The 16600-nt window shown below is 43.8% G+C and overlaps 1 protein-coding gene across 2 annotated transcripts; it reads right to left on the bottom strand.

Moving 5' to 3' along the window:
* Window positions 1–2154: 2154 nt before the first annotated feature.
* On the bottom strand, window positions 2155–15378 carry LPAR4 (lysophosphatidic acid receptor 4). 2 transcript variants are annotated; one of them, XM_065689873.1, is made up of 2 exons: window positions 15065–15378; window positions 2155–3833 (listed from the first exon to the last, which is right to left on the bottom strand). In XM_065689873.1, the coding sequence occupies exon 2, from the start codon at window positions 3678–3680 to the stop codon at window positions 2634–2636; it is 1047 nt and encodes a 348-aa protein (XP_065545945.1). In that variant the 5' UTR covers window positions 3681–3833; window positions 15065–15378; the 3' UTR covers window positions 2155–2633. The 2 variants fall into 2 exon arrangements, with proteins under 2 accessions (XP_065545945.1, XP_065545944.1); XM_065689872.1 differs by lacking the exon at window positions 15065–15378 and adding an exon at window positions 14031–14978.
* Between the last annotated feature and the right edge of the window lie 1222 nt (window positions 15379–16600).

The following is a 16600-nucleotide window of genomic DNA, read 5'->3' as shown; positions in this document are numbered from 1 at the left end:
AGTTATAGGTTGTCCACTGAGAGTGAGCACGTAAAAGGCTTCTCATCTCTCTCTGCAAAGCTGAAATAATACAGGGTTTTGCCTTGGAGAAGAGCACTTACTGGTGTTCCATACAGTTCTCCTGCAAACAGGAAGACTGTTTTAAATGCACCTTAGCTGTTTAGTGAATCCTTCCCACTCAGTCCTCTCTCCCATCTCCAGAAATGGAGCTGTCTTCTCATTAAGTGCAATTTTTAACAACCAGTTAATGGTAGGGCAGTGCAAGGTGCCCCATCTCCTTCACACAGCTTTGGATGTGTCAGTTGTTGATGGTTTCATCGTTCCCTCTTCCCCCCTTGACAGTGCTGTGGTGCAAAGGGTGCTTTGCTGCATACAGAAAACCCTGCCTGTATCAAAGCCTGTAAAATCCCTCTTGCCTCACTTTGCATTTTCATCTGAAGTTATGGAAACAGCTTCTCTGAAATGTATACATCTTATGGCAAGTGTTGAAACAGGCTCATCAGCCAAAGGAAATACAAACTTTAAAAAGCCCTCAAAACATTTTGCTTCAGGCCTGCCCGGAAGGAAAGGGGCATGGCACTGGCTTTCACTTCACATATGGTTGAATGGCAAACACTGATGCTTTTTCAAACACAGCTCATTGCTTCTGTTTGAGTTAAACTTTTCCCAGATGCTGACAAATTCACTGTAATTGACTGTGCCCTGTCCTGCCACATCTGCCTCATTCCACTGAGTAGTTTGAATGATCTGTTCTTGTTTTCATGGTTTGTTCCTGCTCCAAAGTGGCGGTGTCTGAGGGTTTAATATACAGGCAAAAGATTTTCTAAGCCAGTCTTGTGTGCAAGTTTCTAGTAAATACAGCTATAATTTAAAGATGAGTTTGGATAGTTTGGTTGCTCTCATATTCCCTGCATACGATGAGTTCATCATTAAAATTTCTTCGTTAAGAACCAAAAGTAAGGGGCACTAGATAAGCAATAGTCATTTGGGGGAATGATCTCTGGGGTTTGTCCAAGCCTTGGTAAGTAACTGAGTTTGGATAAAAAAGTGAATGTAGTGCAACTAAATATTCCCTTCAAAGCATTAACACTTTTGCAGACTTTAAAAGTCTCTGCTGCTTTAAGCAGTGATCACATTTGAGGAGCAGCTGTCAGTATCTCCGGAGGCTTGATCTGAGAGACTTCAGATAAATAGTTGAGTGGAAAACATCTGTTCAATTAATACTTTGTCTGGCTCTTTTTTTGGCAGCATAGTCCTAGAAGTAGTTTTATGCTGTACTATGGGAAAGGTAGATTACTGTGCTAGAGGAATGGGTCAAAAAATGTAGATTACTGATCTGCGTTTTCAGTAGAAAACGTTCTGCTGTTGGAACTTCATACATTTTCAAGTTGTCTTCTTCGTTTGTATTACACTTCAGAGTGTTAAGGTCAGTATAGCTTCAAATATGAAACAATGGCTAAAGAAATGAAAGATCTTGTAAAGCTCAGTGGCATATAGGCAGACAACTTTCCATATATTTCTATAATCTATATAAAAGGAAAAGCAGGATATGGTAATGATGAAGAAAGAAAATACTGCTGTAACTAAGAGTGTGGCTTGGTTTACTTCTCTTTTGGAGCTTTTTTGAGACCCTGTAGTTTAGTTAGTTGACTGTATAGAGAAACCCAGCAAGCAATCACTTAAAGATCTTCTCTTAACTGGGTGCTTTGACACCAATTGTCTGTATCCAGACAAGCTCTTCAGTAAGGTCAGCAGTCTAATTCTTCCCCACCTCAGCTGCACTCAATTTCCATAGAAGAGGTTTGCCCTTGCAACGACTCTGGGGTTCAAAGCCCTGTCTTTCAGCTGACTTCACAGTCTAGCCCTTTCCAGAAACAGTCATACAAAATCTCCTGGGACATAAATGCCCAGGTGCAACAGAGCAGCAATGAGCCCTTTACTCCTCCCTAGGGGTGGCTTTTAGAACATATTGACAGCTTAATCTGACAAAGATGAAACTTCTTATTCCAAAATAATTTTCTCATGATTTTTCTCTTCTATCACCAAGTAACTTTTTTGCCTGCTTTCAAAACAATTGGTTACACTTCAAACCTCTCCACACAATAAATTCAGCATGCCTGTGTCTTGCAAAACCAGGAGGTTATACTCTTGCAGTGAAATAAGGAAAAGCCGAAAGCTTTTATTATGTCTTTAAAAGCAAACATACATATTGTGTGAAGTTATTGTGTTAACATATGATGATGCATTTCCAGAAGGCATGAAATATTGGCAGATCTCAAGAAAATTAAATTTTCTATTTCCCAACTGGTCCCATGTAAACTGATGGGGGAAAAAAATGCCAAATGTTGGCATGTTCTGCTTAAAGAAGCTACTCTGTTCCCTCCTCAGTTGGCACATGTGTTGCTACCTATCCATGATCTCCAAAGGGAGATCCATTGGGTTTTTTATATTTCATGTTCGCCTGTTGCATGTGATGGGACCATCCCAGTGTTAAGGATTTGTCCACCTGTGTAGTTATCCCCCAGCAACTTCATCCACACCATGTGTGTGAACCCACATATTCTGAAACAACTATTTCACACGTGGTGTTAATCAAAAGTTAATGGGGGAGAACTCAATGTGCAAACATCTTACTAGAAATGAGATTCAGATGTTGGGTCTCCTCCATTTGTAATAGCCTGGTCACTTAGTTCATCCTGTGGTGCTGGTAGTGCAGTCTTTGTTAGACCTGTCTCAGTCTTGAAAAGAGAATCCATTTTCATCTGGGTCTTTATGTTGAAGGACTTCTGGAAGGATTCTGATGTAAAGTAATAGATGAATGGGTCAAAGCAGCAGTTCATTGTTGCAATGCACAGTGTGATTGGGTACATTGTCCTCGCAAACCTCTCCAAGGAGCAATTTGCTATTGCTTGGGAGCGCACAAGAGCATACAAGAAGAGTATGGAATTGTAAGGCACAAAGCACACAACAAAAATGGCCACGTGCACAATGATCATTTTCAATACTTTCTCTTTGTTTGTCCCAATCTGAGACAAGGTGGCAGGTTTCCGGAGAGTCCTGAGAACTAAAGAAGAGCATGTAAGGTTGAGTAGCAAAGGAATTATGAATCCTACCACTTCAATAAATATAGTGATCTTAGACAGATAGGTTTTCCAGATACTCTTGGAAAAGCCTTCAAAACAGGTTGTGCTGGTGTTGGAAATGTTGGTTGTGGAGAACAATGAAGCTGAAATTCCACCGCTGAGGACCAGTATCCAAACACCAGCACAGACTATGGCAGAATTTCTCCTGGTCCTAATGGTGCGAGATCGGAATGGATAGACGATAGCAAGGAAACGGTCGACACTAATGCAGGTGAGGAACAGCATGCTCCCATAGATGTTAGTGAGAAATGCTGTACCAGAGATCTTGCACAGACTATCTCCAAAAGGCCAATGCCTGTTGAAATTATAAAAAATTTTGAAAGGCAGAGTGAACACAAAAAGCAAATCTGAAACAGCCAGGTTTGTCATGAAAATGGCTGTTTCACTTCGCATTTTCATCCGAAAGCAGAAAACAAAGAGGGAGGCACAGTTAGTAATCAAACCAAGGATGAAGACCACACTGTACACAGCTCCATACAAGTTGTATTTAAAGGAATCATCTATCAAACAGGTATGATTGTTGCTGTGGTTTCCCATGCCAAGTTTGTGATGTTTTTCCAAAGAACTTCAAAGTCTACTTCAGTGACATCCATAAAATACGGCAGTGATCTCTTCTCTTCCTGAAGAAACACATTCCAGGAAGGTTGCTCCACACCTTGCTACCATGTCTCTGTCGCAAGTCCTTTCATCCTAAAGGAGAGAAAAAGATGCCATCAGTCTTAGAACCTACTGTCACTGAAACTGGCTGTGCAAGAGAACATGTGCTCTTTCCTTTCCAATTGAACACATGCAAACAGGGCCAATTAGTTTTCAAGGTAGTCTTTATAAATTCCACTGTTATTGGGGTTTTCAAAGCTGAACACAGCAGTTACTGTACTCAACTTTTCCTTTCCTTCCCCCATCTCTCCCTCATCCTCCTATTGGAGGGAGAGCAATTACTAATTCCAACTTTCCGCTTGGAAAGATTTTTCTTTAAAATTTGAGATGGACTTGGCCCAATATGTTTGGAAAGAAATAAAATCATGGACCCACAAAATTGCCCAGGTATAGAGCCCAACAGTCTGAAATATTCACCTAAACTTGTAACAAGAGGAGAAAGAACCCAAAAGCATTAGTGCTTGCTTTTAACTGTGCAGAAATAAAAGCTCTATGGTCTCTTTCAACCTTTTTTTGAGCAAAAGTTTTAAACCCCAGACCTATGTTAACGATGTGCTGCTTTCCCATTTTTCTACTTGAAAATGGGAGCATCCTTGCACGTTTTCACTTTGAAAAAAACTGAACTGTATTTCAAAAACGTTTTTCAAAGATACTTTCCAAAATGATGCTTGCCACTTCAGGAAAATGTCGTGCTTTTTTTCCTTTAAATTTCTGCAAAAATGGCATTACTCCCAAAAAGACTCGTTTTTTTGGGAATGTAAAACACATTGCAGAAAGGACTCCTCTGAGCTACACTGACAGCTTCATTTCTACTCTGTCCAGTTTCAGAACCTGAAATTTGGGAATGTCAAAAACTACACTCTTGTAATGCTTTGTCCCAGTTCAGCAAGCTTTAGAGGCTGTAGAGTTGAAGCAAGCACACTGCTTGCTGACAGGAGGTGCTTTCTGAACTATCTTGATGTTCTCTTATTGGTGTTTAAGTATTGTTTTCAAAGTCTAAATAGGAGGATTGGAGGAGGCAAGTCCTCCCTCACTGTAGCAAGGAGTTGGACCACGGGCACAGCAGTCGGTACATTTTGGAATCATAGAAAAGTTAGGGTTGGAAAGGACCTCAAAATCATCTAGATCATATTGGAAATGCGGAGCAAAGTTGGATAATAAAGGGAAGGACCTTTGCCTCGTAAACTATAGCAAAGCAAATACAAAACAAAGTTTGCAAACTTCTTCTAATCTAAGAAACATTTTACTAGCTGCAACTATGGAGTAACTTAGGGAGATGAAACCTTTGTGAAGAGTAGGATCCTTTCCAGCAAGTGATACTCTAACAACCTAGTTTCAACAGCAAACATGTAACTGAGTTGTGTTAAATGGCAACGCATAAATAAACTGGAGAAGGAAGTACGGAATCAGGACAATTTGGGATGCAAACTGATCAAAACCAAATGTTTTCCATATGTTTTCCTACTGGAAAGGCTCACACTGACAATTGCTCTTGCATGCAGGCTGTCAGTGAGTCAGCTGGTGAAATGTCAAGTGTTGAGAAAGATGTAATAGCCATGGCTTTGCCAGGTGGAAGGTGCAAATTCTGCCTTCCCCTGGGAGTGCCTGGACAACCGCAGGCTTTACAGAATCCAGCACCGTGACGCAGAGCACAGGCAGCACCTCGCCTTTGCACCTCACAGATCAGCTGGACACAAAGCAAAATAGCAGGAAGGGAGGATCCCCAAATCTTGTTTCTCGGAAGGATGACTTTCAAATGCCATCAACCATCTGACATCCAAAAAGACCACTTGGAACTAGTACATCTCCCCTGGAGGGGAAGGTTCCTGCTCTCTGCAGACTGGGGCGGTGTCAGGACTGGGGCACTGAAGTCGTGCTTTGCGCTGGTTTGCTCTTCTGGCTATGTGTGTGTGCCTTGATCTAACAGAATTCTCTGTGATTTTCATAGGTGCCTTGGTACATGATCTTCACCCAATTTAGTAAATTTCTCTTTTGTTTCAGGTGCATTTAGAGTTACATATTTTCAATGATATCCTGCATTAGTAAATGTTCAAACCAGAAATAGATGTGCCCTTATCTTACTGCTGTCAACCATGTTGCAATGGCAGAGACCAGTCCCATGTTAGAGCTTTCTGTACGGCGCAGCTAAGCTGACACTTCATCATGCAAACTGTACAGGACTTTGGGGATGGAAAGGCAGAATAGGGAAAGGGCTGGTGTAGAGAAACAAAACGTTCGTTGTTCCTCTTTGTGTTTTTTTGTTCATCTCTGTTTTTCCCACTAAATTTGTGGCTAAATTGACTTTACTGTGAGATGACCTAAAAAAGATATCAAACATTTAAACCTGTGAAAAGGATAGTAGCAAAATCTCAAAGGTGCACTTTCTTTGAATGCATGGCAATCTGAAGTGCAGGTCTCACAAGTTGAAAAGCATTTAAGCAAGAACTTAGGAGCTCCAACAGGAATAGCTGTGCCTCTTAGCCTAACCCTCAGCCTAGGCATTGAATTCTTGGCTTGTAACTCCCTGCCATTAAAGAAAGAGACTGCATGTTATTTCCATCAGGAGCAATTTTTGTTTATGCTGAAATATAACCTTCATAAGCAGACCCCTTTCTTCTGTGGTGAGTAAAAACCAGGTGTGCCAGATTTTCTTGGTCCAGGCTCCATGTCTGGATCCGAACTGGGCAGGTTCGAGAGGGATTGGGTGTCCTTGAAACTTTACATACCCATGTGCCTGGGAGGTCAATGGAAACCCCACTTTCAGTCTGCACACGCAGCCCAGGATTTTGGCTGCTCCTCAAAACACAGCCTGACACAGCAGGTTTGAAAGGTGGCTCTGAAGTGTTACCTTTACTACTGACATAAGGAGTCGTTGCCAGCAGCCTGACCCAGATACTTGTTACACAGGAGAAAAGACGCTCAATCACTTGATTCGTTTTTCCCTGCTCAGCATCAGACAGGCACAAGGTCAAATACCAGGTTTTCTGGCATATAAGTCTATGGGAATTGCCTGCCAGCAATTGTCTAGCTAAGTTATGGTCCTTAAAATACAGGGCTGTGTTGTTTACCTATCTAACGCTGAGGTGTTTAAACAAGCTGACAAGTTGCTTTGTAGCTCAGCCGTGGGCTTGAAATTCTGTAGCGTGAGTCTACAGGTTCAGTTTTCTGAATGCAAAATTCACTCTCCTTTCACTAAGGGTTAAAGCAGTAGGATGCTCTTCCACATACACCATCTTCACCACTGCTATTGCCTTGCTGGGAAAACACTAACAATACATTTTAAAATGCTGAGTTAAGCGAACGTAAAGAAAAACACTTTACTGTTGGGTAGGTACATCAGGCAGGCCAAAACTTTGAATTCTGTATCTAAAATGACGGGATGAGTGTATCCAGCTGTTGTTAGAGGTGGTACCATAACAGAACATACAGCCTCTCACTCGTGCTCTTCCTAGTTCTGAAGTGGGGTTCAGCAGAGTAGCTGTCAGGGTTTGCTCCCACTTGCCTTTTGTTGTAGCTATATTCTCTGTTCTCTGTGTATTGAAAATAAAGGAAAACTATGCACTGCTTCCTATGGTGCACGAGTTTCCTGTTTATAGTTCTTTTATTTCCTCCTCCTAGCACCCCAAGAAATCTTCAAAACAGCCAGCTTCTGGCTTAATTCAGACCAACTGCTTGTTAGTACAGAAAATTACTGCAGGTAAAAAGCACACTTTAGAATCAGATTCTGTAATTTCATTAAGTCCCCTATTTCTGCTTCATATACATCCATCAAGCTGAGGTCAGAAAAAAGTGTGGAGTTTGGGACTGATGTTTTAGCATCTTCACATTTTCTTTTTCTCAGATGTGATGTAAGATGAATGTAACTTTATCAGTCTGAACATGTAGGGCATCCTCTGTGTGTTCATTTAAATAACTAACCACTGCAAAGCCTTTTCTTGTGAGCTCTTATACAGACCAAATGTGAAACCCTTTCGTATCTGAAGGATCTCTTCCTAGATTATCACTATGTGTATTCAAGTTATCGCTAAAACATGAAGGTTTTATAGGTACAGAAGCCAAAAACTGATGGATCAAAATGCTGGGGATGTGGGGGGCTTGGAGGGTTTCTTGTGTTTTGTCCAGAAATGTCTCTAGGTTATGGCAACAGTTGTTGTGCTTTCATACCATCTCAGACTCCGACCTTAGAAATAAATAAGTACTTTCCTTGGGCACAGCATGTGCTTTATGCCCTCTCTCTACAAGAATGACATTCATTAGTGGTTTTTCACTTCCCTGTTACTCAGTACAACGATTGCATGATGCATTAAGTCCCTTCCACCACAGAGCCCAGGGTTATGGCTTTACAACCACAAACTGTCATTTCTGCAATGTGTTGAGTTTTATTTCTGTCCTTCATTCCACTTTAATTATGCAGAAGGCTCAAAACAGGTTTTGTTAGGGAGTGGGGGGAAGATTGCTTGGAGTTTCTTGGAAGATTTTTGCATACCTGGTAATTCTGCATAAAGGCTATACGGCTGGTATGAGTACCATAGGTAAGGTGGGATATACTGCATGGACTTAATAGATACACAAGAAACTTTTTTCTACCTGAAAAAGTAACTGTTTCTGACGATACTAGAGCCGTGCTAATGAGCAATCATAATGACCACCAGACTGTCCTTTCTAAAGGCTTACAAATGGGTAAGCCTTGAAAACCACAAAATCTGAATTCAAAGAAAGCAAAGCAGCCATGGAGAGCACAACAAAACTGTCTAACCACCAAGCTCCCCGCTGCTTCACCGCTCTTGCAATACCTCGGTGCCTGCAAGGGGATCTCTTTCTGTTTTCAATAGAAGTTTCAGTAGTTGATTTTGGTTGGAAAGAACTTCGAGAGCATTAACTGAAAGTGGTTATAAGAACAAACCTCCAGTCTGGGGGAATCCGGTAGCTGGCTTTTCCCTTTTTAAAGCTGATAGAGCAGTGGCTGTGCTGCACACTGATGCTGGCTCCATTTGCCCAGTGCCAGCAGCATGGGTTTAACGAAAGCTGTGCAAGCAATGGCAGGTGTTGCTCGACCCGGCTGCTGCTGTTGCAGGGAAATGGCTGGGGATTGGAAATGGCTTGGGGTACCCAGTTTGGCTTTTAAACCAACCTAATTGCTGTGAGCTCTCCATCCTCCCTCCAGCTTCTTGTGTTTTTGCAGTAACCTCTGCCCATATTTCTTCCCTCATGCAGTAGGACCAGGGGAAAGAGTGTGATTAGACAGTGAGGAAGCAAGCAGCTGCCTGTATACAAAGCTCTGCTGACTATATGAACTGAAGGAAAGTAGAAATGCTTTAATCTCTTTCATTTACTAATCCTAAGTGATGTATCTGGGAACAGTAGGAAAGAAATAGACAGAAGTGTGACTTTGAAGTCCAGCAAAGGTTTCTGTAGCTTCAAAGAGCTATTCTTCCCTGGGTTTTATCAGACTGAATGCCTAGCCGGTATGCTGGGCAAAAGGGGGACGTTCTCTGATGATTAGCATAAAAGACAGGGCAGGAAGGCTCTTATTCATGGCTTTGACACTTATTGTGCAAGGGTCTTCAGTACCACGGGTACTTTCATTCCGCAGTATTTGCTGTGGGTGTAATGACATCTTCTGCACCTGGTGGGAAGGTGAAATCCTGAGTTACTTGTGGCCGTGTCAGTCAGGTTTCACTGTCTGCTTTTCAAATCCTCTGAGAGAAGAAAAACAAACCACTGGAGCCCATGAAGCAGTTCCCTTCACTCACCCACCAAGAGTGACCCTGGGCTCCTGCTGCAACTGAGTGGGAGCGCAGCAGCCACCCCTTTCCTCCCTGCCTGGGATGGATTTTGCTCTCTCAGACCCTCCAGGTTCAACAGCCACTTTCTGTTGCCTTGAAGTCGGCAAACGAATTGCAGCAGGACCCCAGTTCCATTCTGTTCCAAGATGGAGCAGGCAAATGGAAACCTGAGCCTATCGGACCCAATCCTAAAGGCATTCTCCTTTTTTCTTTCCCTTTTTCTTTCCCTTTTTAACCGGTCAGCACTGCCATTGTCTCCTAACTGTCCTCTGAGACTTACAAAGCATTTCCTGCTCATGGCGACTTCTCTGTGCTGTATCTGTTTTGTATTGAGCTAATTAAAATGTTTCCTTCTGAAGAGAATGGTGAACTGACTTACCCCATATTCAGACACTGATCCTCAGGGCATGACTCTCTTTTTGTTTTCACTGAGAATGTCTCTCTCCATTTACATCACGGCTTTAACCCTTGATGTGCTTTGGCCTTCCCCATCTACTGTGGCCTTTGGAGGGTCTGATCCACAGCTCAGAAATAATGGAATTCATCCCAAACTTCCCAGCAAAGTTCACATTATTTTATTCTCATAAGAGGAATGGTTTTGGTTGCAAAGAAACCTCAATCTGATGATGGAGAACTCTAGAAATGCTGGGGGTTTTGACCCTCAGGTGTCTGTCTATGGAGACATTGCTTCATAACAGTGTCGCTCGATTCAGTGAAGATCCCAATAAAGAGATTTAGATGCGAAGGAAAAGAAAGCTGATGGAAAGCAGAGTTACACTGTTTGACCAGGTTGGTTTTGCTCAGGAGTAGAAGCTGGTGATGGAGGTAGCTGTGTCTTTGATGTAGCCCTGTTTATTTACAAAGTGTGGTTGAGAAAGAAAAAAAAAAAAGAGTAGAAACTGAGAGTCCTGTTTCCCTGCACCACTGGGGAATCCAACAACAGGACTCGGTTTATTTGCTTACAGTTCCAAAACACTTTCCAGTCAGCGTCCTGCCCCAAAAGCTTCCTTTCTTTCCTTCTCTGACACAATTTCCAGTGGTTCCTTGGTGATTGCTTGGCTTTTGGGCTCCTTGTTGCCTTTACTGGCTCCTCACAAGGCGCCTGCAGCCGCATGAAGCCCTCCTTTGACCGCTCTCGCCCAGGGCTGTGGCTCCGGGCTGGTTCCTCTGCAGTCCCTTTGCTGAAGCAGGAGAGCTGAACTTTCACCTCTGTTTATCCAGAAATTATAGGCTTTTTTTTTCCTCCCCCTTGCATACATTAGCACCACAAGCTTCCATCCAGCTGCCTGCACCACAGCACAAACACCTATTTCAGCTTTTGCAAGCTAAACTCGGTGCAAGGAGGTGCGAACGGTTTCCTCACGGTGCAGGGCACCGTGGGGCAGAAGGGAATCCGCACTCTACTCTCTTGCTCAGGACCTTGAAGAATCTGTGCCCTGCATTTATTTACTAGAGGGAGTTGACAAAACAGGCCTTTGTTTTCTCAAATGGCTTTTTTCTTGGGGGGGGGGGGGGGGAAGGGGAAGGCTGGAGAGCTCTCATCTGACAGCAGTATGAGCTGGATGGGTATCAACAGCCTTCGCTGCATTTGCTCTGGTTGGACCTCAAGCACTGGAGATGCACAGTTCCCTCCAGAGCTGCTGGGCTCCCCCTTCTTCTTAGTGCATGTTTCTCAGGAGGAGATTTAGAGGCATAGCTGGGGTTTTCATGTCATTTCCCTCACCTCCCCTCTGGGGAAAAACACTAAGGTCTGTATAAAATATTCAGCAGTATGTAACGAAAGGATGTGTTGAGGGTAAGCTTGCAGTAGTGTGTTAAATAAGAAATTACTTTGCAGCACAGAAATATCTCAGCTAGTGAGTGATGTTTCTGTAGTGAGGTTTCTTAGAAATCAGATTTCTAATAATAAGATGAGAGAAGAAGAATGGTATTTTTGGCATCGTATAAGGGATGATGCTCTTAGGGCTAAATATGGTAATTTCTATTTACCACATAAAAGCAAATACAATCTGGGGTGGAAGACGGGAATAATAGTTGATTAAAATAAGAGCTTCTGTCATGGTTGTCTATTTACAGGCATAATAGGTACTCAAAATATTACGAGATCATGTTGCACACAGAGAAAGCAGTTCCTAACATGCACTGTTCCTAACATGCACCTTTGTCTCAGGGCTTAGGGACTGATGAATGTTCCTTGATTTCACTTGCCAAGATAATGAGACTTTCCCTTTTTCTACAAAACCGAACCGTTCTGGGGTCAGCTAAGGCAAGCCTGGTTCCAAAGCATGTGGATCTTTACTCTCTTTTACGGGACCGAGCTGAGAAGATGGTGCATTAGAGGAAGTCTTGCAGAGCCACTGTCTGTTCTCATGAATAAAGAGCTCCTCTTTTCAAGGAGAGAATTTGGCTTTTGTAAAAGGTGGTGGCTCCCCTTCCCTGAGACTAAATCGGATCCTTATTTATGGAGGAGGAGCAGTGTGTGAAGGAGCAGAGTGAGTCTCTGCACGCACGCTTGACCTAGAAAGACCTATTGAGGCTGGGTGTGTGCTCCAGGAGCCATCCTCACCACCCCAGCCCCATGATCCTGGAGCACTGAGCCGTCAGGCTGGGACCGCTACATCATTGTACACCTGGCCAGCAATGCGCAGACTTGGGTAAATAGAGCCCAGATACTCAAACATGCTTTAGCCAGAGTTAGCTGCAGCCTGCACAGATGCATCTCAAACATTGGCATAAACATGTATGGCTGCAAGCGGCCATGCTATAGAAGTGCCAAGGCACTACCATGGTAACTAAGTCTCAGACTGCTTTGCCACGCTGCTCTCCCCAGCAACCAACCTTCTCTCACCCTGTGTTCCAGAGGTAACGTACCCTCTTACAGTGAACCTTTTCCCCAGCATCTGGCCCAAGGTGTGAGTAAAATTGCCCTAATTCCTGCTCTTGTGCTCTTGTCATGAAGTCACAGGCTGGAGGAGAGCAACCATCTTACAGCTGGGAGCACATCCTCCCCCTGGCACTGGCTGCAGTGCTGAGGCACAGTGGACGCTTCGATCCTGCTTCTCAGAAATCTGGGAGGTGCAGGTTTTGGCATTTGCTCTGTCTCGTTGTGTCCAGGCATTAGTTCAGTTTGTGTGCAGCTGAGCTCTGAACTCCAGGATTTGAAAGACACTGATTTTCATCAATTGATCTAACCCCAGTTAAGGAGGAGTCTCATTTTTAGTCTTGAAGGATTAAAGTGAAATGTGTGCTCAGACATCCCCCCCACCACCACCCCCTCCAACACCACCTCCTGTCCTTCCAGCTTTGTCAGGAATTTCTTTCAAAACTCAGAGGCTTTGAACCCCTTAAAGTCCCAAGGTTACTTTCCTGCCTGTTTTGGTTTAGCTTTCAGAATGTTAGTAAAGAAGAGAAGATGGAAAAGCGCTATAGGGAGGGGGCGAATATCCTTATCACCGACCTGTGAACTTTGCTCTTCCCATCCTCTGGGTTTTACTGTTCTGTTCATATAGCGAAGCAATGCAAAACCACACAATTGTCTCCTCTCAAACAAAGATTGAGGAGTGTCATTAAAAACCCCAAACTATTCTTGCGAATTCTTCTGTAGTGGGCTTACATCGGGTTAAATCCTATTTTTTTCCAAACAGCTGCTTCTTTAGATTAAGTTGTTCATCATTTATTTTACTTCTGACACTGTTTTTTCTATCTGTCTAGACCAGTATTTGATTTTTTTTTTTTCATGGGATTTTACTACTGAGCTTAAAAGGAGTAGATTTTACCCATAAATGAAAGCCCAAGTGACAAAATTTTGAAGTTTTGTAGTATAAAATACATAATTTATTTCCTATTTTTAACATTTTAATATAGATTTGGGGAATCAGATCTCGCATTACATGAAGCTGAAAGCATGTACCAACGTAAGCTGAAAGTTTATGTCACATTTATATACAACCCTTTCTTAAACTTATATTAGCGTCTATGTGATGCTGACTTCAAGTACAAACAGAAAGTCCTAACCAGGAGATACTTTTTACAAAGCTGAAACAATCCACAGGGGTAGAAAAGTCCTTAACTTGTCATCTGCAGTGATACAGCGAGAACTGTGATGTGAATTATAATGATTCCCACTGCAAGACTTTGGAAGAGTAGCTCACACAGTAATTACTTTCCAAAAACTTAGAGATCATCTTTCTCACTTTAAACAGAAACATTTGCCTCTCGCATCCCACCCATAGCATAGCTCAAAGTCAGAGGAATGAGTTCTGCCTGTATAGAAAAAACATCGCTAATCTCCATTGAAATGCACAACTCGAGCCCATCCCCGGTTAGTTTTATCCCACAGATTTGTCTGAGCCCTCACATTTCAGAAATCAATCTTCTTTTCAGGGCTGACATTAAATCTGGATGCTTTTCTGCTGGGTTAGAAAGGGAGGAAATGCAAACTTACCACGGCAGCGGGGCCGGGGCTGAGGTCATGCCCACGGCTCGGTAGATTTCAGCCCGATTCCTCCCTGACAGCCCCCATTTATCCTTTTTTCGTGCGTGCAGCGCAAGCAGAGTTAGTCCCACACGGAAGATCTGCGTGCTCGGCTTTGTGAAAGTTTACCCGTTCATCTTCAAACTGCAAAGCGGCTGGCAGTTGTCTGCCTTCCTTTGTTCGGGGAGGAAACAAAACTGCTGAATGCTGCAGCCATCATGTCTTGGGAAACGGGACACAAGAATGGGCCCAATGTCTGGGCAGGGTTTGTGGGCAGGGGGAACTCTTGGGGGTCCAGATAGGAAACGCTTTCCATTGGGCAGGGAGGTGTTATTAGTGCCTGAGCCCGCCCCGCGCCCGGGTCTCTGCTGGATCCCTCTCGCGGGGCTGTACTCCCTCCCAGAGCGTGTCCAGCAGCTCCCAGGGCAGAATTAGCAGCCTCAGGACAGCCTGACAATGGGTAACGCGGATTTCCTGAGCCATTAGCTGGCGGACACAGCCTGCGGGAGCCTGCCCGCGCCGGGAGGGAAGCGAGAAGGGGGAAAGCTGCTTAAATCTCGGATTTGCTTTTTCTCGGCTGCAATTGTTTTTTCCTTCCAATTAAAAAAGCGAGGAGGAGGGAGGGCAGCTGGGGATCGGGGAAGTGTTAGGTAAAAAAAACTAAGAGACTGCAAAGCAAAGCTACCCATAAAATATCCAAATAGGTGTAGAAAGGGGTTCTTTTTCAGTTTGGGGTTTGTTTTGTTTCGCTTTTAAATCTTCTCAAAGGAGCTGACTAGAACGGTCTGGACCCTTGTCCACCAGCAGTTTGCTGTGAAAGCCCTAGGCTCCTGCTGGAAAACCTGTAGGCTTTTAGACGTTTAGGGACATAATCACAGATACTCCAGGGAAGCGCGGCTGCTCTCGGCTCTGTGGCTTCCCCTGAGAGCTGCTTGCGGTGCCTTTCAGTGAATCCGCCTTCCAGCAGAGCTGCTAGCTAGAAGCTTTGTATTTTTATCTCTTACCTTTAATATCAGCCCTTCAGCTAGGGAGGAGGATCTTCTGGCAGCAGACGGCTTATTTGCCTCAGCCTGTTTACTCTGTGCAGCAGCCGATGCCCTCGTATTTGTTTTTCAGCCCTCTCTAGTTCCATAGGTTTGAAATGCTGTGTCTGCTTCTAAAGCCCAGCCTCCCACCTAACGAGTCTTGCTCTCATTGTGTTTGTCTCTCCTTTTCCTCTGCTCGTCCTGGCTGTTCCCACAGGCAGCCAAGGCCGGTAAACAACTCATTGTGAAGCTGGAACGAATGTTATTCCTTGGGCTAGTGGCTGATGCAGTGGTCTCTGACTCGTTTCTGCAGCGCGCCCAGCTGCCACAGGCTTTTATCCAGTCGATGCAAATAACTTCCTGAATATCTCATGTAACAGCATAGCTCCAGTCTTCAAAACCTCATCCTCCAAGGGCTCACAGTTTAATAAAGCACAAAAACACGAGCGTGGCTTTGGTTTGAAAATGGTGAAGGTGCAGATGTTTCCTGCTCCTAATGGTCAAAGGTCCGGTTTCTCTTATTCAGCTGGTAAAGGTGATAGACAATCTGGATGGATTGTGAAGGGCTGATGAAGGGATAGCCAAGGACATCAGCCATCACCACCACTTGTGTACAAATGTGGGGTGAGCATCGGGCTGGCAGAAGGGTCAAGAGGCAAAATCCACCAGTGTCACGAGGAAACCTGCATACAGCAATCAGCTTCATGGCTTGTGGGCATTTCCAGGCTGGCTGCATGGAAATCCTGGTCCCTTGGGTATAATGCTTTTCACACCCCAGGACCTATTCTTATGCCAGTGTGAGTGCTCTCAGTGGGGACCGATTAAACAACACCTCTGCATTTGAAATTGCCTTTTTTTAGGGAAGGAAATGTAGTTTGGATGGTTTGAAGCTGAATGTACTGATAGAGATTAGAATGAGCACAATGATACCCTTTGCAGATTAACATCTTGCGTCTCAGCCTTCAAAACTATCAGTCCCTGGGCAAACACATTAGAGAGGAGACTGATAACTCCTTGAAGATTAAATACAGCATAAACCTTAAAACAAAACAAAACTTCTGTGTTTATTAAAGTATGTAGCCGGAATGTGGCAACCGTGCCAACTTTAGCGGTATTGGAATTGAACCAGGCAGCTGTACCTATCTGGGATGTTTGCTTTCTCTCTGGAGTTATTGGTTTAATTAAACGCTCCTAGCAGAAGTCTTCAGCTGTTATGAATTTCAAGGGCTCTCAGGAGCTCCTCTTTATAAGGTTGCCTCTAACCTAAGAGGAGGTGGGGGATGGTATTTTTTCCCTTTACAGAGTCCATCCTTCTCAACCACTGTAGCGGTTCCAACTTCATATCTATCCCTGGTGGCTATAGGGTTCAAAAGCATCTCTAGCGAGCGGGTTATTCAGTCACCTGTTTTTCTTTAAAAAGGAGCATCTTTTTCTGCCAGTATAGCCAAAACAAGAAGCTGGAAAAGCAGACTCTCTAGGTTCACCCGTGATGCTGCTCTGTAGCCTCTAGAGATC

This window comes from Lathamus discolor, chromosome 9 (assembly GCF_037157495.1).
Source record: "Lathamus discolor isolate bLatDis1 chromosome 9, bLatDis1.hap1, whole genome shotgun sequence".
In the NCBI taxonomy this organism is placed as follows: domain Eukaryota; kingdom Metazoa; phylum Chordata; class Aves; order Psittaciformes; family Psittacidae; genus Lathamus; species Lathamus discolor.
The sequence above is the reverse complement of the archived record's forward strand: the minus strand, read 5'-3'. Positions and strand labels throughout refer to the sequence as shown.

Coding starts and splice junctions, on each gene's coding strand:
- LPAR4 (XM_065689873.1), bottom strand. CDS start 3,680: ATGGGAAACCACAGCAACAATCATACCTGTTTGATAGATGATTCCTTT.